The 18,591-nt window shown below is 40.0% G+C and overlaps 1 protein-coding gene across 4 annotated transcripts in view; it reads right to left on the reverse strand.

Moving 5' to 3' along the window:
* CREB5 (cAMP responsive element binding protein 5) overlaps positions 1 to 18,591 on the reverse strand; it is a 381,416-nt gene that overhangs the window by 6,562 nt on the left and 356,263 nt on the right. For 2 of the 4 annotated variants that reach the window (XM_037027440.2, XM_073238663.1), the window contains 3 exons: positions 11,927 to 12,250; positions 7,842 to 8,072; positions 716 to 824 (listed from right to left, as the gene is read on the reverse strand). In XM_037027440.2, the coding sequence (XP_036883335.1) occupies positions 716 to 824; positions 7,842 to 8,072; positions 11,927 to 12,250 (664 nt within the window). Of the gene's footprint in view, positions 1 to 123; positions 153 to 715; positions 825 to 7,841; positions 8,073 to 11,926; positions 12,251 to 18,591 lie in introns of all 4 variants that reach the window. The other 2 variants (XM_073238665.1, XM_073238664.1) reach the window with 2 other exon arrangements.

An 18,591-nucleotide genomic window follows, 5' to 3' on the forward strand; every position in this document is an offset into this window, starting at 1 on the left:
AGCAAAGCCATGCTTTCTACACCAGCAAAAATGATTTTATGTGTTTGAGTCTTGGTATATGAACTTCCCCATCTTGTATTTTCACATTAGCCATCCATATATCAAATGTGGAAAAATACTCACATGTGGTGGGAGAATCTGTGTTGCTCAATCTAAAAAATTATTTGAAAATAAATTGACCTTCAGCCATGAATCCCTGTCCCACCCACCATCCTCTACTCAACTAGCATTCAACGTATTGACATTCCAGATGCAGAAACTGGGGTCTAGAAAAAGGGATCTGCTTTACATATTGGCAAACTGAGACAAGGCCATCAGCTGTTCAGCCTCATAAATAACATGCAGCATGTTCTGAAGCATTCACCAATGCCTGTTCCCCAGCCCACGGATTTCTCTGGACAACTGCTAGCCTGCTGGGAATTGGGCTCCACCAAGCCACTTTTTTCTTACTGGCTGTGGAATTGGTATTTGGTAGGATTTGACAATGTGAAAGTCTAGCCAGAAATTATCAGGATGTGGTGGGCAAGGCGAGGGACAGGGGCCAGAAAGGAGATATTCCCCCTGGTGCAATAGCCTGGAAGCCACAGAAGAATTCTAGTATGATATCTGCTTGGTGTGCAATCTACACTTTACCTTTGCTCTTTCAATAAAACTCATTGCAAAATTAGTGGCAAAAAGTTGGGCACTAAAAAAAGCAAAAAAGCCAATGACTTACTTAGATATCCTTGAGATTCTTTTTGCATGGCTGTTATTGGGCAGTCTTTATGCGTTAACAATAACTGTTTCAGCTGTGCGACCTCATTTTTCAACATGGACACTTCATTCTGGAAAGACACATATCAAAGCCATGTTGAGAATACCAGAGAATACAAACCCAAGGCCCAGGTCCCTGCTTTTCAAAAGCAAAATTGTCAAGCTTTTCTGTTATGTATGAATGATAGTAAGAATATTTTTAATGGGATTCACCTGTAAATTTGTAGCGTGCCTTCAGTTTGGCCCTCACATTTACCAGAGGCTTTCTGAAGAGGCTAGCTTTTAACTCAAGAGAGGAATCCTATTAAAAGTCCAGCATACATCCTTTAGGTGGTGGAGGCACATTTCTTGGGTGGGAGTGTCCACTCTATACTTATTAGGTGACTCCAGGCACATAACATACCCACCTGAACTCTGGCAACCTTGTCTAAAGGACAGGTAAAAATAGCACAGTTTTTTAGGTTGAGAGGATTAATGAAATGATAAATATAAAACAAACCCTCAAACTATGCCTAATAATTCTTAAGCACTCAGTAAAATCAGCAATCATAATAATCATTTTCACACTGTATTACAAGCTCAGGTTGACCTTCAGGGTGAGAAGGTGAATGGGAGGCATGCATTGGGAAACTGTGTGTGGCAGGATTAGTGGCTTTGAACTGAAATGTCCTCTGAATAAAATGACTAATCTACCCTCAGATTTTCCCAAAGAAGTTCCATATGGGCTATAGAGTTCAACAGAGCATATCCTCCCTGCCTGGCACCCATTTAACAGAAGGCATGGAATCACACCGAGCAAATACTGATCATCTATTAGGATGAGATCTGCCCAAGGAGGCAAAAGCAGTGACGTTTGGGGGCCACGACTGAACTGATTTCATTGGTTCATTAACTAGGTGGGCTGATTTTAGTCTATAAACTCTTTTCTCCCACAGGATCAGGGTGTTGTGTATTGTGCATTGGTTTTTTTTTTTCTTATTTACTTAGGTAAGTGCCACAAATTTCTACTTTAATGTAGTAATTCACAAAAACAAGTGCACAGCTTTGTAAAGTAAAGCACTTGGCATCTTTGTCTACAAATACAAATGTAGAACAGAAGGTTGGTTCCAAGGTGCTTCCACTTGATAAAAGTAAACTGTAAATACACCACTATCTCAAATAAGCCTTTACAGTTGTGATAAATAATACCCTCTTTCTGGCCAATGTTCATTTGTGGCTGTCCGGCATTATATTCCCTAGTATGAGACTTTAAAAAATATGCATACAGAAAAGCATGTTTGAACATTGCTGTCATTAAGTTATAGCTATACTTGTAATATGAACTTAGCTTTTCAGGCATGTATTTATCACCTAGAAAAGCAACTTTGGGATTCTAGAAGTTAATTAAAAAAATTTTTTTGAAACGTGTTTAAAAGAATACCTCCCATTTCCAAATTCATTTGCGAAATACATTATAAGCAATCAAATGCTGAGTAATATAAATCACAAAATAATTGAAAACCTCATCTACAAAATGTTTTGTCATTCTCCTCCAAACCTCACAAAATAAAAATGCCTATTTGAAAAATCAGCATTAATGAAAAATAAATCACCTAATTGCATGGGAAAATTTCTCTTAGCTCTGAGAATGTTCACGAAAGTGAACTGTACCTCCTACCTCCAAGTAAGGGTGACTCATAACGGGCCTAGTCAAAGCCAAAACTGATCCTTGTCAATTCTGGGGTCAATGGGACAACTTTATTTAGAAGACAATATATTTTTGCCTTAAACACTCATTCTTTTCTGTCTGATTTTATACCCACTTAAATTCTGACATTCTTCCTTGCTTTCCCAGCTCCCCTCTCCTAAAAATACCATGTGTGAAAGAAAGTTACCATCAGACCATTAAATAGAAGGCAACCCCTGGTTAAAAGCAAAAGAAAAAAAGGAGAGAAAGAAAACTAAAATGTGTGAATATATATTTTCTTGGCGTCCAGATGAAAAGTTGTATTTACATTTGGACTATAGAAAGGTCATTTTTCTGAAACCACAGCTGCTAGATGCCTGTACCCTGAGGAGAGGCCCTCAGCTCCAGACCATGCAGACAGGGGTTCTTAAAAGATGGAGTCAAGCTCCAGTTTTTAGTGAATCCTGCCAAACTTTTCTTCTGTGACCTAGGAAACAACAAATAAGGAAGGTATTTAAAACAAAACAGGATTCTCCTGCTTTCTTGTACTTCTGGAAGAAAAAAAATAAAAACTCATTTGGATCCATCTTGGAGCGGTTGATCTTAGTCTCCATTTCTTACCTCACTATGTGCTGGGCAGTCACATCTTTTCTAGGGAGAGTTCAACTTCCCAGATATGAAGTATTCACTGTCCCTTCCTTAAGAAAATACTTTGAATTCCATGTGGGTTTCACAATTGCAAGGGCTCACTGTCTACAGTACTTGGTATGCTCCAAACTGTTTTACAATAAAACTTTTGCTTCCATGACATGTCAGAATAAAAGCACCAGTCACCACTATGAACAGCATATGTGGTGTCCGGCCTATAATCCCATACAAAATAAATGACTTCGGTGGCATTATTTGTCTAGGTATAGCAATAATAGACAGTTATGTTGTAATATAGAAACCGAGGCTTTGGGAGTTGTGAGGGTCTGTAAAAAAGTAGGAACCTGGAGAGTAGTATGACAACTGACCATCATTTAAAGATATATGTGAATATGGACGTATTTCTTAGTGCAATATGTTAGTAATTATGTTATTTAGCTGTGTTATGGTTGGAAAATGAATGCCAATTAATAGTCTCCGTAGAGAACAATCAGCCTCTTGTTTAGATCATACACATTTAGCTATGATGCTGATCAGGGTTAAGTAAGAGTCTAATGGCCACAGAAGCAACGGAAGTTTATGGGGCAGCTTCCCACAGAAAAAAAGGAACTCTCAACTAGGAGTTGAGAATAATAGGGTTTGGCTTCCCAAACTGCCACAACAAGTAGTATAAAAAAAGATGGTTGGACTAGTTCTCTAGTTTCTTTCAGCAAGATTTTTACTCTATGTGTTGCCTTCTATTGAGAAAGCTAATAACCAAATAATCTAATGAAGGACTTGATATTTTATTCTTTAAAGTTAACTACTTTTGCTATTCTAACACATGCTTATATTTCAAGTCTTACATTTCCTAAGGGATCCAGTTCTAGCACCTCGTGCTTCCAAATCTAATCAGATTCCAAGCAACATTTATAGTTTCATTACAGCATAAAATTTCGTGTCCATGTTAAGTGTCCATATTATTCAGAGAATTTATAGAGCCTGTATCAGATCCTATAGGGGAGCTTTTAGGTTAAGAAAGATCAAGAATGGCTGCCCTAGAGAAAGCAGAGCAAATGTATGCTGTGCACATGCATAATCATCTTAACGTTTCCATATTGATGGACTGACTGATGTAGGAAATACACAAATACTAGACCACGCTTTGAATAAAAATCCTTTTCAAGGTAACGTAAGTAGAACCACCTTGAATTCATTTTGAAAGAGAACAACCAGATAGTAAATGTTTCAAAATGCATGAAAGAAATCAAATTTGGCCTATGGCTCTAGTAGGGAAATAAAAACCAGGACTTCTGAAAGGCGTTTTCTTATTCTGAATTACCTTGCTTTATGAATTGAGGCAAGTCACCATTTTTTTTTTTACTCCCCTGTGTAGGTTATAATAATAGTTCAAGGTCTTCATATAGAAGTACTTTGCAAACCCAAAATATTAATAATCAGTATTGACTCTCCTGCTGAAGTCAGCCCTTCATTTTTTTATTTTTCTAGCTAGTTTGGGTTTGCTACTCTAAAGCATTTAGTCATTTGAATGGGGACCGTAAGGGGGTGGATGCAGTTGGATTAATCTGTTTTTAAACACATAACGTTGCCTTGGGATGAAGTAGCACGCCTATAGAGATGTTTAATACTATAATAACATACTTAAAACAAGCATTCTAAAAAGTCCCTAATAGGTACATTTGCAGTTTTTGGTTTTGGGGAATGTCGTTTTATTAATATGATAAGCCTAGAAAGCTTTTTGATGCAAAGGAGGAGTCTGTGCCAAAAAAATTATTATCAAAATGGGCCCTCCTCTGCTTTTTTTGTAGATTGGCTGAGGCCAGGTTTGGTTCATTCTACAACAAAGGACTTTCACTTTGTAAAGCAGCAGTTCCCATCTGGCCTATTCTCTTGCCAAGTCCCAAACCTGGGCTCCGGTGTCTAAAATTTCAGGGGCGACTTGGGCCATGTGTCTTTGAACTAAAAAAGAAAAGCAATTATTTCTACAAGTGACCAGATGATTTCCATATCATCTACTGAACAAGAACCATCCATTGAGAACCATATTAGCAGTTGATGAATTTAGAGCTGATCTTAGCCACTGTATTCATGAAAAGAATGTGGATTCCTTTAGTTTAGGAACTTCCTAGAATAAAAGATCAGAGCAGTGGGTTAGGTCAACAGAAGACTTGCTTAGGTACTCCTGTGACTGCTGGAAGACTCCTCATGTCCCCTGAGCCTCAGTTCCTTCCTATATAAAATGTCCCATAGGGTGGTTTCTAATATTTCCCTTAATTCCTATACCTGTGTCGACCTCTTGGGCAGAGATTTGTTGTGAGACGAGGAAATGAAGTCTGGGAGTTTGACTTTGTTTTCTTAGGTCTGATTTTTCCCAATCTGAAACTCTGCAGCCTAACTAGAAGGTTCTATGCTGGAAAACATCTCAAAAGTGGCAGCTGGCCATCCAGACCTTGGATATTCCGTTTGGCTGGAGTTTGTTTGTTTAGCACCTTCCACTTCTGTTTACTTAAAATTTGGCTCATTGGACCAGCCTCAAGAGACACCTTTTTCTTTTGACAAAGGTCCAGTGAGAGGGAAAGGGTCATTCAAAGGTAGCAGAATCTGCATATCCTCTCCAGCGTCATGAGGCATAATGCAGGGCACACACATCACAGAAAGCATGGAACAGATGTGGTTTCTGTCCCTCTGAGGCAAAGCAGTGGCTGGAACAAACCAAAAATTGTCACAGACTGTCCCTTTCTTGGCTTTAATGACCAAACATATGGATGCCTGTTGAGTAGCCCCAATAGGATTTTTTTTTTTAGCTATTTAGGTATCTAAATATCTTGTAGATTTTGCCCCCACAGGGGATATTTGGCAATGTCTGGGACTTTTTGGTTGTCACAACTTGGGGGTGGAGTAGAGGGTGCTACAGATATCTAGTAGATAAAGGTCAAGGGTACTTCTAAATATGTAAGTGAATAGGACACAACAAAGAATTACTGAGCCCAAAAGTCCACAGTGCCAAGATTGAGAAAACCTGCACGTTTTCATGGTCCTCTTGCAGACTTCAGAACTGAGAGCAAATTCCAGGGATTCCCACACTCCAGTCACTGCAGAACCACTGCTGTAATGTTTGTTAGGTCCACCTATACCAGAGTTTTTCTTTACTTAGTATGTTTGTACAAATTAACTCATTTTTAAATGATTTAAAATGATTCAAAAATAAAAATATGATTACTATTAAAAATGCTAATTCATGTTCTACCTAAAAGCTTCTCAAGTAACTACTGTGCCTGCCAGATTCTAGAATTATAGACTTTCAAATTGGAGTGACTTTTGAGGTGTTTGAGTCCAGGCATCTCCATCCCACTGTGGCTTGACTCCCTCCAGATACATCCCTACCAAGTGGCCAAGCAGCCAGTTCTTGGACACTCCAAAGATGGGGAACTCACTCATTTATTTCAAAAACAGATACTGAGTGTGCACACTTGGGAACTCACCATGCTAGCTGGGTACCATACTAGAAATGGGGTAGGTGGTAGGGAGAGACGGTAAGAAGACGCAGCCCCCTCTTTCACGTAGCAGATAAGCTAGTGGGAGGAATTACTATCTTATTTCCTCCATGTCTGCTATATCTGTTTCCCATGTTTCTCATGTTTATCACAGAAAGAATAATAAATTTAGGGTAAAAAGTGAACATCCATAAAAAACAATTTTCAGTCCTTGTATTCCCCAAACTTTCTTTGTATATTTTCAATTTGTACCCTGGATGCCCCAAAGCCACTTCCACTTAATGGAATTGAATATGTAATGGCTTTAGGGGTGTGGCACCCTAATTGCTCCTTTATAAGGATGCACAGAGAACCAGGTGGGAGAAAGGGAAGATGATCTATGAATTACTGAGGTGCAGATTCTTCCTGTTCTGAGCAATCTTTCCCCCTCTTCCCTCCACTCTTCAGCCATTTCTCTGCTCCTGGCAGCACTGGATTATGATCCACAGCTCTTACATCCATCCCTGGACTGCCTGTCACTTAGCTATTTAGTTGCTTTTTTCCTCCTGGTGAACAGTGCACTCCTTTTTGCATTAGAACAAATGCCTCGAACTGCATCATTTGTACAGTCTGCTGGAGAAGCCCTGGGTACTGTAGTTTTGCTCCCCTTTTCTCAAATACTCCTAGAGGTGGCCTTGATATACAATGTCCCCATCTGAGCCACCCACAAAAAGCAAAAAATCAAGATTAAAATCTTGGTGAATTGAAAATGAAATGGAAACATGTCTTTTCTTATGGAGCAAGATAATAACCATAAACCTTCCTTTCCTCCATAAACAAAAATATAGATAATCTAGCGTACGTCAAGGCAACCCCTCTCCAGTGAATATAATGAGCTGCCTTTCAGTTGAAGATTTATTATGTGCTAAGCAAACTGCTTTCCTCCCAACAACTCTATGGGGTTATTATTCCCATTCTATAGATGAAGAAACAGAGCCGGAGAGGTTAAACACAACACGTAATTGTTGAACAGGAGTTTGAATCTCTGCCCAAAGCCTATCCTCCTGACCCTTAAGCTCTGCCTGTCAGGTTCTTCCTCTTCAGAGCTTTGCAGGCAGGTTGATTTAAAACTGAATTTATTCAGTTTTGTAGACATTAATACAGTCTGAGGAGTAAGGCTGCAGTTGCTCTGTGGGCTAACGTGTGGTATGACTGCTTAGGTCAACAAGAGCCTGCTGGGACAGGAAATGCCAACTGTACACAGGGCCTTTGAGTCCTGAGAGAGAGACAGCGGCCTGCACCTGAAGCTGCATGTTTGTCTGGGTGAGTTCTTCTGCTTTCTTTTCCAGTGACATCACCCAGACCTTCCTCTTCTGTCTGCAGCGGGTGGCGGCTGCCCGGTTCCGTTCCAGAAATTTCCGCCGCCTCTCGTCAGGATCCTCATCCACCACCCTTCGCCGGCGCCCCCCTGCGGGCTGGGGCGGCTGTATCGTCTGGGTTGGCTGCATCTGTTGTGTGGCTGGTGAAACCTGCTGGGAACGAGGGGAGGAAACCAGGATAAGGAAGGAACATGTAGGGTGCCGGAAGAAACCCAAGCTGGTGTCGAAATGCAAAGCTTCAGCATTTGCTTCAGCAATGACATCAAACTTGTTTTCTAAGAATGAAGTAAACAATGAAGCCACACTCATAAAAAGAAAAGGCATCACTGAACTATCTCCTGTGATACTTTCGCAAGACACAGGAATGACTTGTGAAAAGAGAGTCAAATGGATTCTTCCCTCACAGGAATTTGGCTGAATCATGGCAAAGGAAATATTTGTTTCTCCTTCAGATGTTAAAAATGTTATTTAAAGTGCCAATGTATGGCTACTGATGGAAACAGAGAGGTCAGGGTTATTGTCACAATCGTGATGAGTCTTCCATCTGCAGAAAACTCCTTCTGGGCGGGCTGTGAGCTCCTTTTATTCAAACCGTGTTCATGGTACACACCGCTGGGTCATGACCGCTACGGGGACTCCTATCAAAAGGGCCGGGAAGCAGCTGAAATTCTATTTTCACAATTTCACAGTTCTTAATGCAAAGGACTAGGTGGACTTGCACACTCCAGGTGGGTCTGCCTGCTCCTCAGAGCTCTCAGACAGAAGGAGTTACAGGAGGCTTTCCTAGGTGACTGGGAAGCAGCGCCTCTGAAAGGATACGATCGATGCCCGAAGAAGTGCTGAGCGGGGCTGCGCGCCTGGGCAGTGAGGAGGGACGGCTGCAAGTCACCACGCACTTTCAGCTAAGGAAATCCTTGGAGGGGCAGGACGCTTTATTAGAAAAGTTTACTATGCTTGGGAATTCCTTGTAACGGGGCTCGGCTACATCTAAGTTTCTGTAGAACTTCCACACCTACAGCTTTATTTTCCCTCCTGAGGCAGACACACAGCACTTAGTGACACTTCTACGACTGGCACTTTATGTGTCTGGACACCCAATGCTTTCCTCAGTGCACTTCACTCCTTCCCTTTTCTTCATTCTTAATAAAGCGTGTTTTTTCTGTTTTCCTCTCGTTTCTCAGTCACTCAGGCTTATGGCTGTAGTACCTAAAAGTTGTTTTACAAGCGACATTTAACTTGTAGAAATAATAGGCAAAAAGTTTTAAAAATGAAGCCCAGCAACCTTTTCTACCACATTCCAATCCTAGGATGGAAATCAATCAGAATGACTGTACAGGCACTGCTAATGGCTGCCGGCTGACACCAGCTGACTGACTGACAGTGATGTAGTTTCATCCTAACTCTATCAAACTGTATATGACTAACTGTAAAAGAATCAGTTAGGATTGCATCTCAGTACCTTTATTTAAAGCAAAGACATTTTCTAAAACTTTTTATTGGTAATTCCTTTCCTCCCAATCACAGAGGAATAGCAAAATAAATTAATTGTCTACAGCCTGACTCATCAAAGTGGCTACTGAAGATGTAACCCTTGCTCCTGGCAAATGTTAGCACTTGTTTCAGATGCTACTTCTGAGCTAACTACTGCAAAACAAAGCGTTAGGGGGGAACATGCTACCCTGGCTGCTTTTGCCTTTACATTGCTTTTTGTGAATTAGCAATCTCTAATTGCCAGCCCTAGACAAGACTCTCAAGTAAGCAAAACTGGGTTTTAACCTCCATTCCAAGTACCTCTCTTTCAATACTGTCCCCCTACCCTAATTTCAACCAGCCTGTATTCCCTGACACTTTCCTGCACCTTCACCCAAAGGAGTAAGTTATGTAGTGGTTTCAGGATCACTCCAGGTTCAGGGTTCAAGGTGTGGTTTGGTTAAGAGAAATTCCTGGTGGCTGAGGAGTGACTCAAGAACTGTGAAAGGACATCCTTATATGCAAGAGAATCACTCGATGCTAGAAGAAATGCTAGAAAAACCCTACAACCAGAATTGGTGTCCCTGGTAATTATTGCTTCTTACCTTTTATTTTTAAGATAGAATTCTGTTGGCATAGACAGTCTGAAATTTGGAGTAAAAAATAATGAATTGCAATTTCAAAAAGACAGAATTTATTCCAAATCATCTTAGAATCCCAGAGTTGGAAGGACTTCAATAAACTTCTATTCCTATTATTCTAATAATCATACAGTTAAGCAACATGACAAGATCTCAGTAATCAGTCAAGTTGATACAATTTAAGAGTGAAATTTTGAGTATGGTCTAAATGATCTGTCCAAATTTTACCAAGTCAAACCTGGACTCTTTTTAGTATAAGCTAAAAAAGCAACTGTTTGTGCAGCTAATTATAATAGCAATTAGCTAATTGCATATACAATTGGCCACTTACTTTAAATGGAGGGCGACTGGCTCACTTGTAATTAGTTAATGAATGGTTTTTATATTCAGGAAGTATTAAGCTTGTCAGTGAAGTAACTTGCCTACAAAGGCAACCAAAACATTGCCTTTTTCTTAAAAATAAGGACACATTTATCTATTTGTTCAGATGTTTTGGATAGAATTTTATTGCTAAACTACCTGCTAAATTTTTGTCACACTACTTTGGTTTCGAATTCATCATGGCTAATGTGTATTGAAAATTGTGCTAAGGGCTATACAGGCATTCTCTTATTTAATACTCCTAAGAGATTATGAGTGTAGTCTATCTTTACCCCATTTTGCAGATGGGAAAACTGAGGCTTAGGGAAGCTAACTGATCAACCACAGTCTCATAGCAACTAAGGTAGGAAAAGAAATTTTTCTTACTCCAAAGCCTGGACTCTTACTTGCAATATAAAATACATCTTAGGACCTCTGCAAAAGTAAGCTTACCTAATAAATAAGTTTATCTACTGAATAGATTAGAGAGTTGCTTGTAGATGACCCATTTTGTGAATGGCTCTCCAGGTTTGGTATATATTAGAAAATGGGGTTCCAGAGCTCAAAAAGCTGCCTGGTATGAGGTACAGAGGCAGATGGAGGTGACAGTGAATAGGGGTTCTTTGGTGATCCCAAGCTTCCAACACCATTCTGACCCAGCTGGTTGGAAGCAGGCAGTGTGGATGGGTGGGGGGACTGACATAGGTCATCCTACTTGAAGATACAGAGTCTAGGGCTAGCCATGCCCTTAGACATGCCCTTCATCTACTCACTAAAAATTTAGTTGGTTACAGGGACCCGCCTCTCTTTTTGGGTTGGGTGACATAATGTCTGCCTGGTCCCCCAACCCTCTTTCAAATGAGTCTAAATGCTGGCTTTCTTTCTAGCCACTCCTGGTGACTCTCCACCTCTGGGATTTGGCCCTTCTGTTGAACTGATCATCTGCAGAACTTGGCTCTGTCTGCTCCCTCCAACGCATTTCACATTGGGTGGGATGAGTCACCTTTCTTCACCATTTACACAGCACCTTATGCCCTAACATCCATCACCAGGCCTCTTTGTCTGGAATCGTTACTCTTAAGATTTTTAACATTTACTGTTACTCAGAAGATTGCCCATTGTATTTAATTGCCATTTTACAGGTGACAAAACCGAGTCTCTGGTGTTATAAAGCACTGCAGCTAGGACTGCAGTTAGTTAACTTATTTTTCTTATTCTTTATTCAGATGTTCACATGCTTAAATTCTTTCTGGTGCTTCTATTGGTATTACGGTCTTAGGGTGAACTTTGTAACACACTCCAGAAATACATTTTGGAGAACTGGAAGTTTACATTTGCCCTTAGAGACTAGAGCTGAAATTTACTGTATTATTTACAGGCAGGGTCTTATCTGTCAGGGCCTTATGGGTAACTGTTACCTTCTAGGAATGAACAGAACTCTCTAAGGTGTCAGAGAGAACATTTGGCTTGAATGACCCCCACATTAGAGCTTGACCATTATTAAGAAGGGGGAAGAGATGATGAAAAGGGTCTCACCTGTGCTTGGTTGCCGGAGTGCAGGGGTGGGTGCGGCGAGGTCTGGTGATGTGCTGGGTGTGCGTGAAGGTGGGCATGCGAGTGGTGATGTGGGTGGTTCTGCTGGTGGTGGGGCTGTGGATGGGGGTGGTGTGCGGGGTGCTGGTGCTGGTGAGGGTAGGGATGGTGGGTTGGCAGTGTCGGGTGCTGATGGGGGTGTGAGTGCATGTGATGGTGCGGCGTCTGGTCCTGCCGGGAGCCCATCATTTCCATCATGTGGCCCATGGTGTTCATATTCCCATTGGACATGGCAGCAGGGTGGTGAGTCAGTGCGGCCTTCAGCCTCTGAAGCAGAACAGAATGAGAGGGGACAACTGAGGTCAGTCCTGTACAGAACAGGGATTTTGAATAAAAATGACTCATATTTTCAACTCCATAATATTTTATGATACTACTGTTAGCATTTATTTTTACTGGTAATAGTATGGCTTTTATGTTAGTTTTCAAATTTTCATATATATTATTGTAGTAGGAGGGTCAATGTCAGCCAGGAATGTTAATTGATTCAACTGTCACAGCAAATGAGAGGATAGATACCCCATCAAGATTTAGACAATCAACTACAGGGTATTTCCTACTATGTAATGGTTCATCATACCCTATTGATAGCTGAATGCAAGTATAAACTAAATAAAAGCATTCAATACGATAATGCCACTAAACACAGGGCTCATCTGATGTGGCACTGTTTTGTAAGGGTCACAAGAAGAAACAATTTTTGTCTCTCAGAAGATTTCTTGGACACATAAAGCAAACAGCCTCAATGTTTAGAATACAGGAACAGTACTAATGCTATTTTAGGACTTCAAATTAGATTAGTAATCCATACATTTTGGAAGCAATGTGTAGTCTTTTCCATAGGTTCCAATGTATAGATTTCTCATAATCTCTCCCTATAATCTAATTTTCTCAAACAATAACTTTCTTCTGACTTTGGGAAGGAAGTGAGGCAAAGTAGAAGAATAAGGAGTATTGCACTTCTACAGCTTCTTTGGTGGCCACATTGACAGGAATATTTCTAATACAAAAGCACTATCATTAACAAACAGAGAACTTCAACAGGGATCTAAAGAGCAGTTGGCAAACTTTATCTATAGCATCAGATAGTAATTATCTTCATCATTCTATGCCTTATGGTCTCTGTCACAACTACTCAACTCTGCCCTTTCAGTGCAAAGGCATGTACAGGTGATATGTAAATAAATGAGCTGCTGTGTTTCAATACAACTTTACTTAGGGACAGGATGTTGGAATTGCATATGATTTTTGTGTGACAAGAAATGCTATTCTGTTTTTGTTTTTTCCCACCATTTAAAAATGTAAAAACAATTTTTAGCTCACACACTGTGCAAAATTAGGCAGCAGGCCAGATTTGGTCCACCGGCCATCATTTGCTGTCTCTGATTTAAAAAATCAGTTGATAATCAGCTCCATTGCAGTTTCTTCAAAATTGTTTTTTCTTGTACACAGACAATTATCATTATGTTCTGAGGGCACAATGTGCTAAGTACTATATAATACAGTTATTCAGTGGAAATGTATCTCCTGCAGAGGTGACAGTGTAGCTGGCAAGCTCACATTGGCTTCATGAAGTATTTAGCAGGGGACCCAAAGTTCTCTCCTCATTTGTGTACTTACCTGATTTATAACAGTGGTGTGTAATCACCGTGAAAAAGAGGAGTTGTGTTTAAATGCTGATCACAGCAACCATGCCCCAGCCCTATGTGATACTAAGGATTCTCAAGCAGTTAGAGTAAACTTTTGATAAATACCAATTCAATTCATCAACATCTTTAGTAAAACATAAAGAGCCCCTATTTGTAAAAAAAAAAAAAGTTGGGGGAGGAGACTTTGGCAAACTGTATCTTAATATTAAATAATCACTGAAAACATTTCCTACATCTTAATTTAGTATCACTGAACCCACTTGCCTCCTGTTTTGAGCAAACAGCTCCTAACCTTTGCCATGAGAATCCTGAAAAAGTTAAGCTTCTGGAATCCCTCAAAAAGATCAGAGGCTGGGTGTTGTGTTTACTATTAAGCAGAAAAGTGCTAATATGCCTTGCCTCCAGTTTTTAGAAGTGATTTCATTGTTTTTATAAAAATGCACATTATAAAAAATTTAAGCATTGCTTTTTACAAGTACAACAAAGTCAGCAATAAATGAACCAAATGGTTTGTTTATATTTGGTGGGTGGACAGCATTCCAGACAATTCTCTATATGTGTATGAAGAGATGAAGGAATAAGTAGAACAATATCATAACAGTGGGATCAGAATAAAATGTTATTTTTAAAATTCTTATTTGAATATAACATAAGAAAAGAAGTGAAAATGGAATGAATTGCTGGTACATGTTTCTTTACCCCAAGAAAAGTTTCTAAATGTTATCTCCAAACCCAAGGATAAAGAAAATTACGAAAAAAGATCATATCAAAATCACTTTTAAAAATGACATATTAGACAGTATTGATGGACTTTCTGGACTATTCTTTGTAGTTACATTATTATAAAAATATATAGCTCCATAGTAAAATCTACTACAAGAATATGAGGTGTCAAAGTAAAAGTCATCTGCCCACCCTTCTCCCTGTAGGCCCCAGTCCCATTCCTCAGATGTAACCACTGTGAATCCTCAGACATACCCTTAGCATTGATAAGAGTACATCTGTGCAAGCCCTTTTTATGATATATAGTTTCATAGCTTGCTTTTTTTCACTTTAGCAATATATCTTCAATACCATCCCTTATCAATAAAAATAGCTAATAACAATAGCCTGCATTGATTGAGCACTCTCTAAGTGCCATTCCTCTTTTATACTTTACAAGTATTAACTCATCTAGTTCTCAGAACCACTGTTAAGGCTCAAAAGAGAGGCTAAGCCATGTGCCCAGGCTCACACTGCTGGGAGAGAGTAGAGGCATGTTACCCCCAGAGCCTAGGAGAGATGGTAACAGATGGTTCTCTACCAGGAGAGACGGTAACAGAAGGCCACACTTTGCTGAAAACAGGAGTAAACTGTGTTCTGTCACTTACCCATCATGGAAAGGAAAAGAAAATAAAAAGAGAAGGACTTAGAAAAAAATGGCAAACAAGATGCCATTGCTGCAGGGTCCAGCACACTGTTACTCTGCACACAATTGGAGAGTCAGACACACTCTTTCTGAAATTTGCCAGAGGGAAGGGTGGACGGTAAGAATTTCCTGGAAGCTCAACTGCAGCAAAGGATCGTGGGGGCTCAGCCTAATCACCTCGTTGGTGTTTGAGAAGACCGAATACTTAAATTTTCCCAACACACAGGTCTGCGTAAGTCCACCTGTCCTTTCTCTTTGCCCCCACTTCCTTGGGTTGATGACCCTTCTCTGTCTTTCTAATGTTCAGAATATGAAGGTCCAAGTCCCTGGTAGAGCTTATGGCATAGGCACTGCAGTGGGGGGGCCCTGCCTTCCCATCAGCCCTGTTTTTCCCAGGCAGGCCTTCACAATTGGGAGTCTTGTCTGGAATACTCTTGGCCTTTCTCTGGGCATTCTTCAGCTCTCAGCTCCAGGTTCCTCCTTAGTAAAAATCTCCCTGGTCTTCTGGGAGACCTGTTCTAAATCAATTCCTGTTGCTACATGAGCCCAGAATAATCATCTTCCTCTTTTTAAAATTCAGTTTGTAGAAATGATTTTTAGTATGATTATTTAATTAATAACCCAAATTGTAAGCTTCATGAGAGCAGGAACCATGGTGGATTTTGCTCAGTGTTAAATTCACAGTTTTAGCACAGTGCCTGGTACATACTCAGCCACTGAATTCAAATGTTTTGAATGAAAGAATGAATGAAATAAAGAAAAAGGAAGGAATAAAAAGAAAGAAAGAAAGAAATGTTCTGAGGCTTGTGATAATAATGAGGCATTTTCATCTTAGATCACTGCAGGTGGTATTTATGTGGGAGGATGATCTTATCAGTCAGCACAGATCAGCAGAGTCTACTACAGAAGTCAGGCAGGCAGATGGGCTATTAAAGTCCTATCAAAAGAGCCCCCTGCTTTATACCCTTCCTGCCCTCTAAAAAAATGATAGCATTAAAAAAACCCATAAATAAGTAAAAAAGAATGCACATAAACTTCATCTGGATATACTGTCCCTGAAAGAGGGGCATGGAAAATTGAAATGCCATTTAGGAGTGGGTGACTATGTTATCCCTTCAGTGCTACAAACAACTTTTCCACCTTTAATAAGGAGCAAGCGGATATTATGCACCAGATTTTCATCTCTCAAATAATTAGCTTGTACTGTTAAGGGAAATTACCTGATTGCCTCAAGTCTCTTCTTGCATGTTTCATGCCAAGACAATAATACTAGTAAGGCTTATAACATTCCATTTAACTATTCACTTAACAAATATTAATTGAGCATCTATTATGTGCTGGGCCTGTATTAGGCACATCACCATCTGCCCACTACCTGAAGAAAAGGTAACACATAAAACTAAAGCTTCTTCAAGCACTGAAGAGAAAAAATACACACTTAGGTGCAGAAATTAAGACTTTCAAGCACCCCTTAGAGAATCTCAGGCCTTTCGGTTGACTCCACCCTCCAAATACCAGTCACTGTCACCTTCGAAGGAAAGCAGTGAAGATAAATGATGATGGGGCTGCTCTGCATATGCCATTTAATATTCTCCATGTTATATCTAAATAGTTCAGAGCACTTCTCAATCCTAAAGAGCCTACTGCTTCCCTGTATCCAACAAGAGTCATTGCACTGTAAATCATTAAAATATACCAAATATAGGTATTTGTACCCCACTCTCTTAGGGATGATAAATGGCCAGTAAATGAGTCCAAGCTGTATTCTGCAGAATGATTTTTCTTTCTGAAGCTGAACTGTGTCTTGTTTTAAATAACATTCTACTCAATGCCAAAAAAAGGCAAGGGAGAGAGAGGGAAATTAATGAGCAAATAAACATATATTTTTCAGCTATAAAAGCCAGGGCTATTACTGAGGTGTGACTGCAAGAAAGAAAAAATGATTCTGTTTACTTTCTATCGTCCTCTACAACATCCATTTATTTGAAAGAGCAAATCAGGAGAGACAGCGAGAAGCCCGATACAGCTGGTTTCAGTCAATAGGGGTCATTTTCATTCGGTCTGTGTATTTTACAAGCTCCTTGTTCACTGGTCCCGATGGGACAGTGGGCCTGCTGCCCGAGATCTGAGTCCTGGTAAGAAACCAGCTGTCCATCTCATCCCATACCGTGCATGGCCCCTGCCATGAGGGCCCCTCTTTCATCTCCAGCTTAGTTCAGTTTTGCATCGCACGCACACTGTGTGAAGCCCAGGTACAAGCTCACGTCATTACTGCCATGTGGGTGTATGTATGTGGGCCTGAGTGAGCACATGCACTCATGGCACACCCACCCACACCCACCTCAGCCAATTTATCTCCCATTAATAACTCGCTTGCCAATTAGAAACATTTGTGGAACTGTAAAAACATTTCTCCTCTGTCTTCAGCGAGGCTGATTGCTTATGCTTTACAGATTCTGAAAGCCAAGCTGGACTAAACATTATTTGAAATTCAGTTGGGTGGGGGTAGGGAAGGTTGGAGCATTCTTTCTAGAAAGGTTTTCATTAAAAATGGCTGTTGGGTTTTGTTCCAGAAAAGAATGCGGTAATATCAAAATGTAGCACTGCTGAGTGGCCACAAGGGGCTGTCTATAAAAGACAGGACAAAATCCATATCTGTATTTCCTTTCCAATACAAAATAATTGCCATGCGTGGCCACTTCAAGGCATGGCTATAAATGTAATTTCTTCTTTCTTTCTCCCCCCATAGTCGATCAGATGAGGTGGTCAACACAGGCTCCTTGAATGGTTCAAAGGGTCAGTGGTGTGAGACTGGATGCCTCCACTGGAGCAGTGCTTACAATATCAATGATTACTGTATCATTGATTAGGTATCGAGCATTTTTGAAATTGTCCCTAATTTAGAAAAAATAACTGATGTTTATCCACTGAATTTTATGACTCTTCATAGCCAGTTTGGATCCCAAAATGCTTCCCAAACTTGAGGAGAGATAGGGGTGGGCAGAAAGAGGGCAGTAACATGGTGCTATGGGACAGTTACATAAACTTTGAGCTTTATTTTGCTGATGTAGAAATAGTTTTAATGCCCACATTCACATGTGGGCTTCAGAATGTCCATTGAGAAAAATCATATAATTTGGATAGCATAGTGGATCCCCAAATCCACATTTATTTCAGCATCATCATTACAACATTTACCTAAAATCATACCTGCTTATTCACTTGGAATAAAATATGCTCCTTTCAAAAGTTTATAATGTAACTCAGCTCTGATGATTTCACAATTTAAGTATTCTGCTTTAGATTTTGGGTTGGTAATAAAATTTCCAATAAGGTTACCAAGTTGGAAGGAAAATTACCTGGGAAGGGAGGGTTGCTAAGGTCAAGAAGAAAAAGTATTCATACTCTTGGTCATGTTGTCATCAAAAAGTATTAACTCTGAAGATATTAAAAATGATCTAAAGTAAAAAAAAAAGGAATTGTATTATAAATCAATATTCTGGTATACTGGAAACTGATGCTAGGAAATCTCACAAATAAGAATGGTACCT

This window comes from Manis javanica, chromosome 6 (genome assembly GCF_040802235.1).
Source record: "Manis javanica isolate MJ-LG chromosome 6, MJ_LKY, whole genome shotgun sequence".
Lineage (NCBI taxonomy): Eukaryota > Metazoa > Chordata > Mammalia > Pholidota > Manidae > Manis > Manis javanica.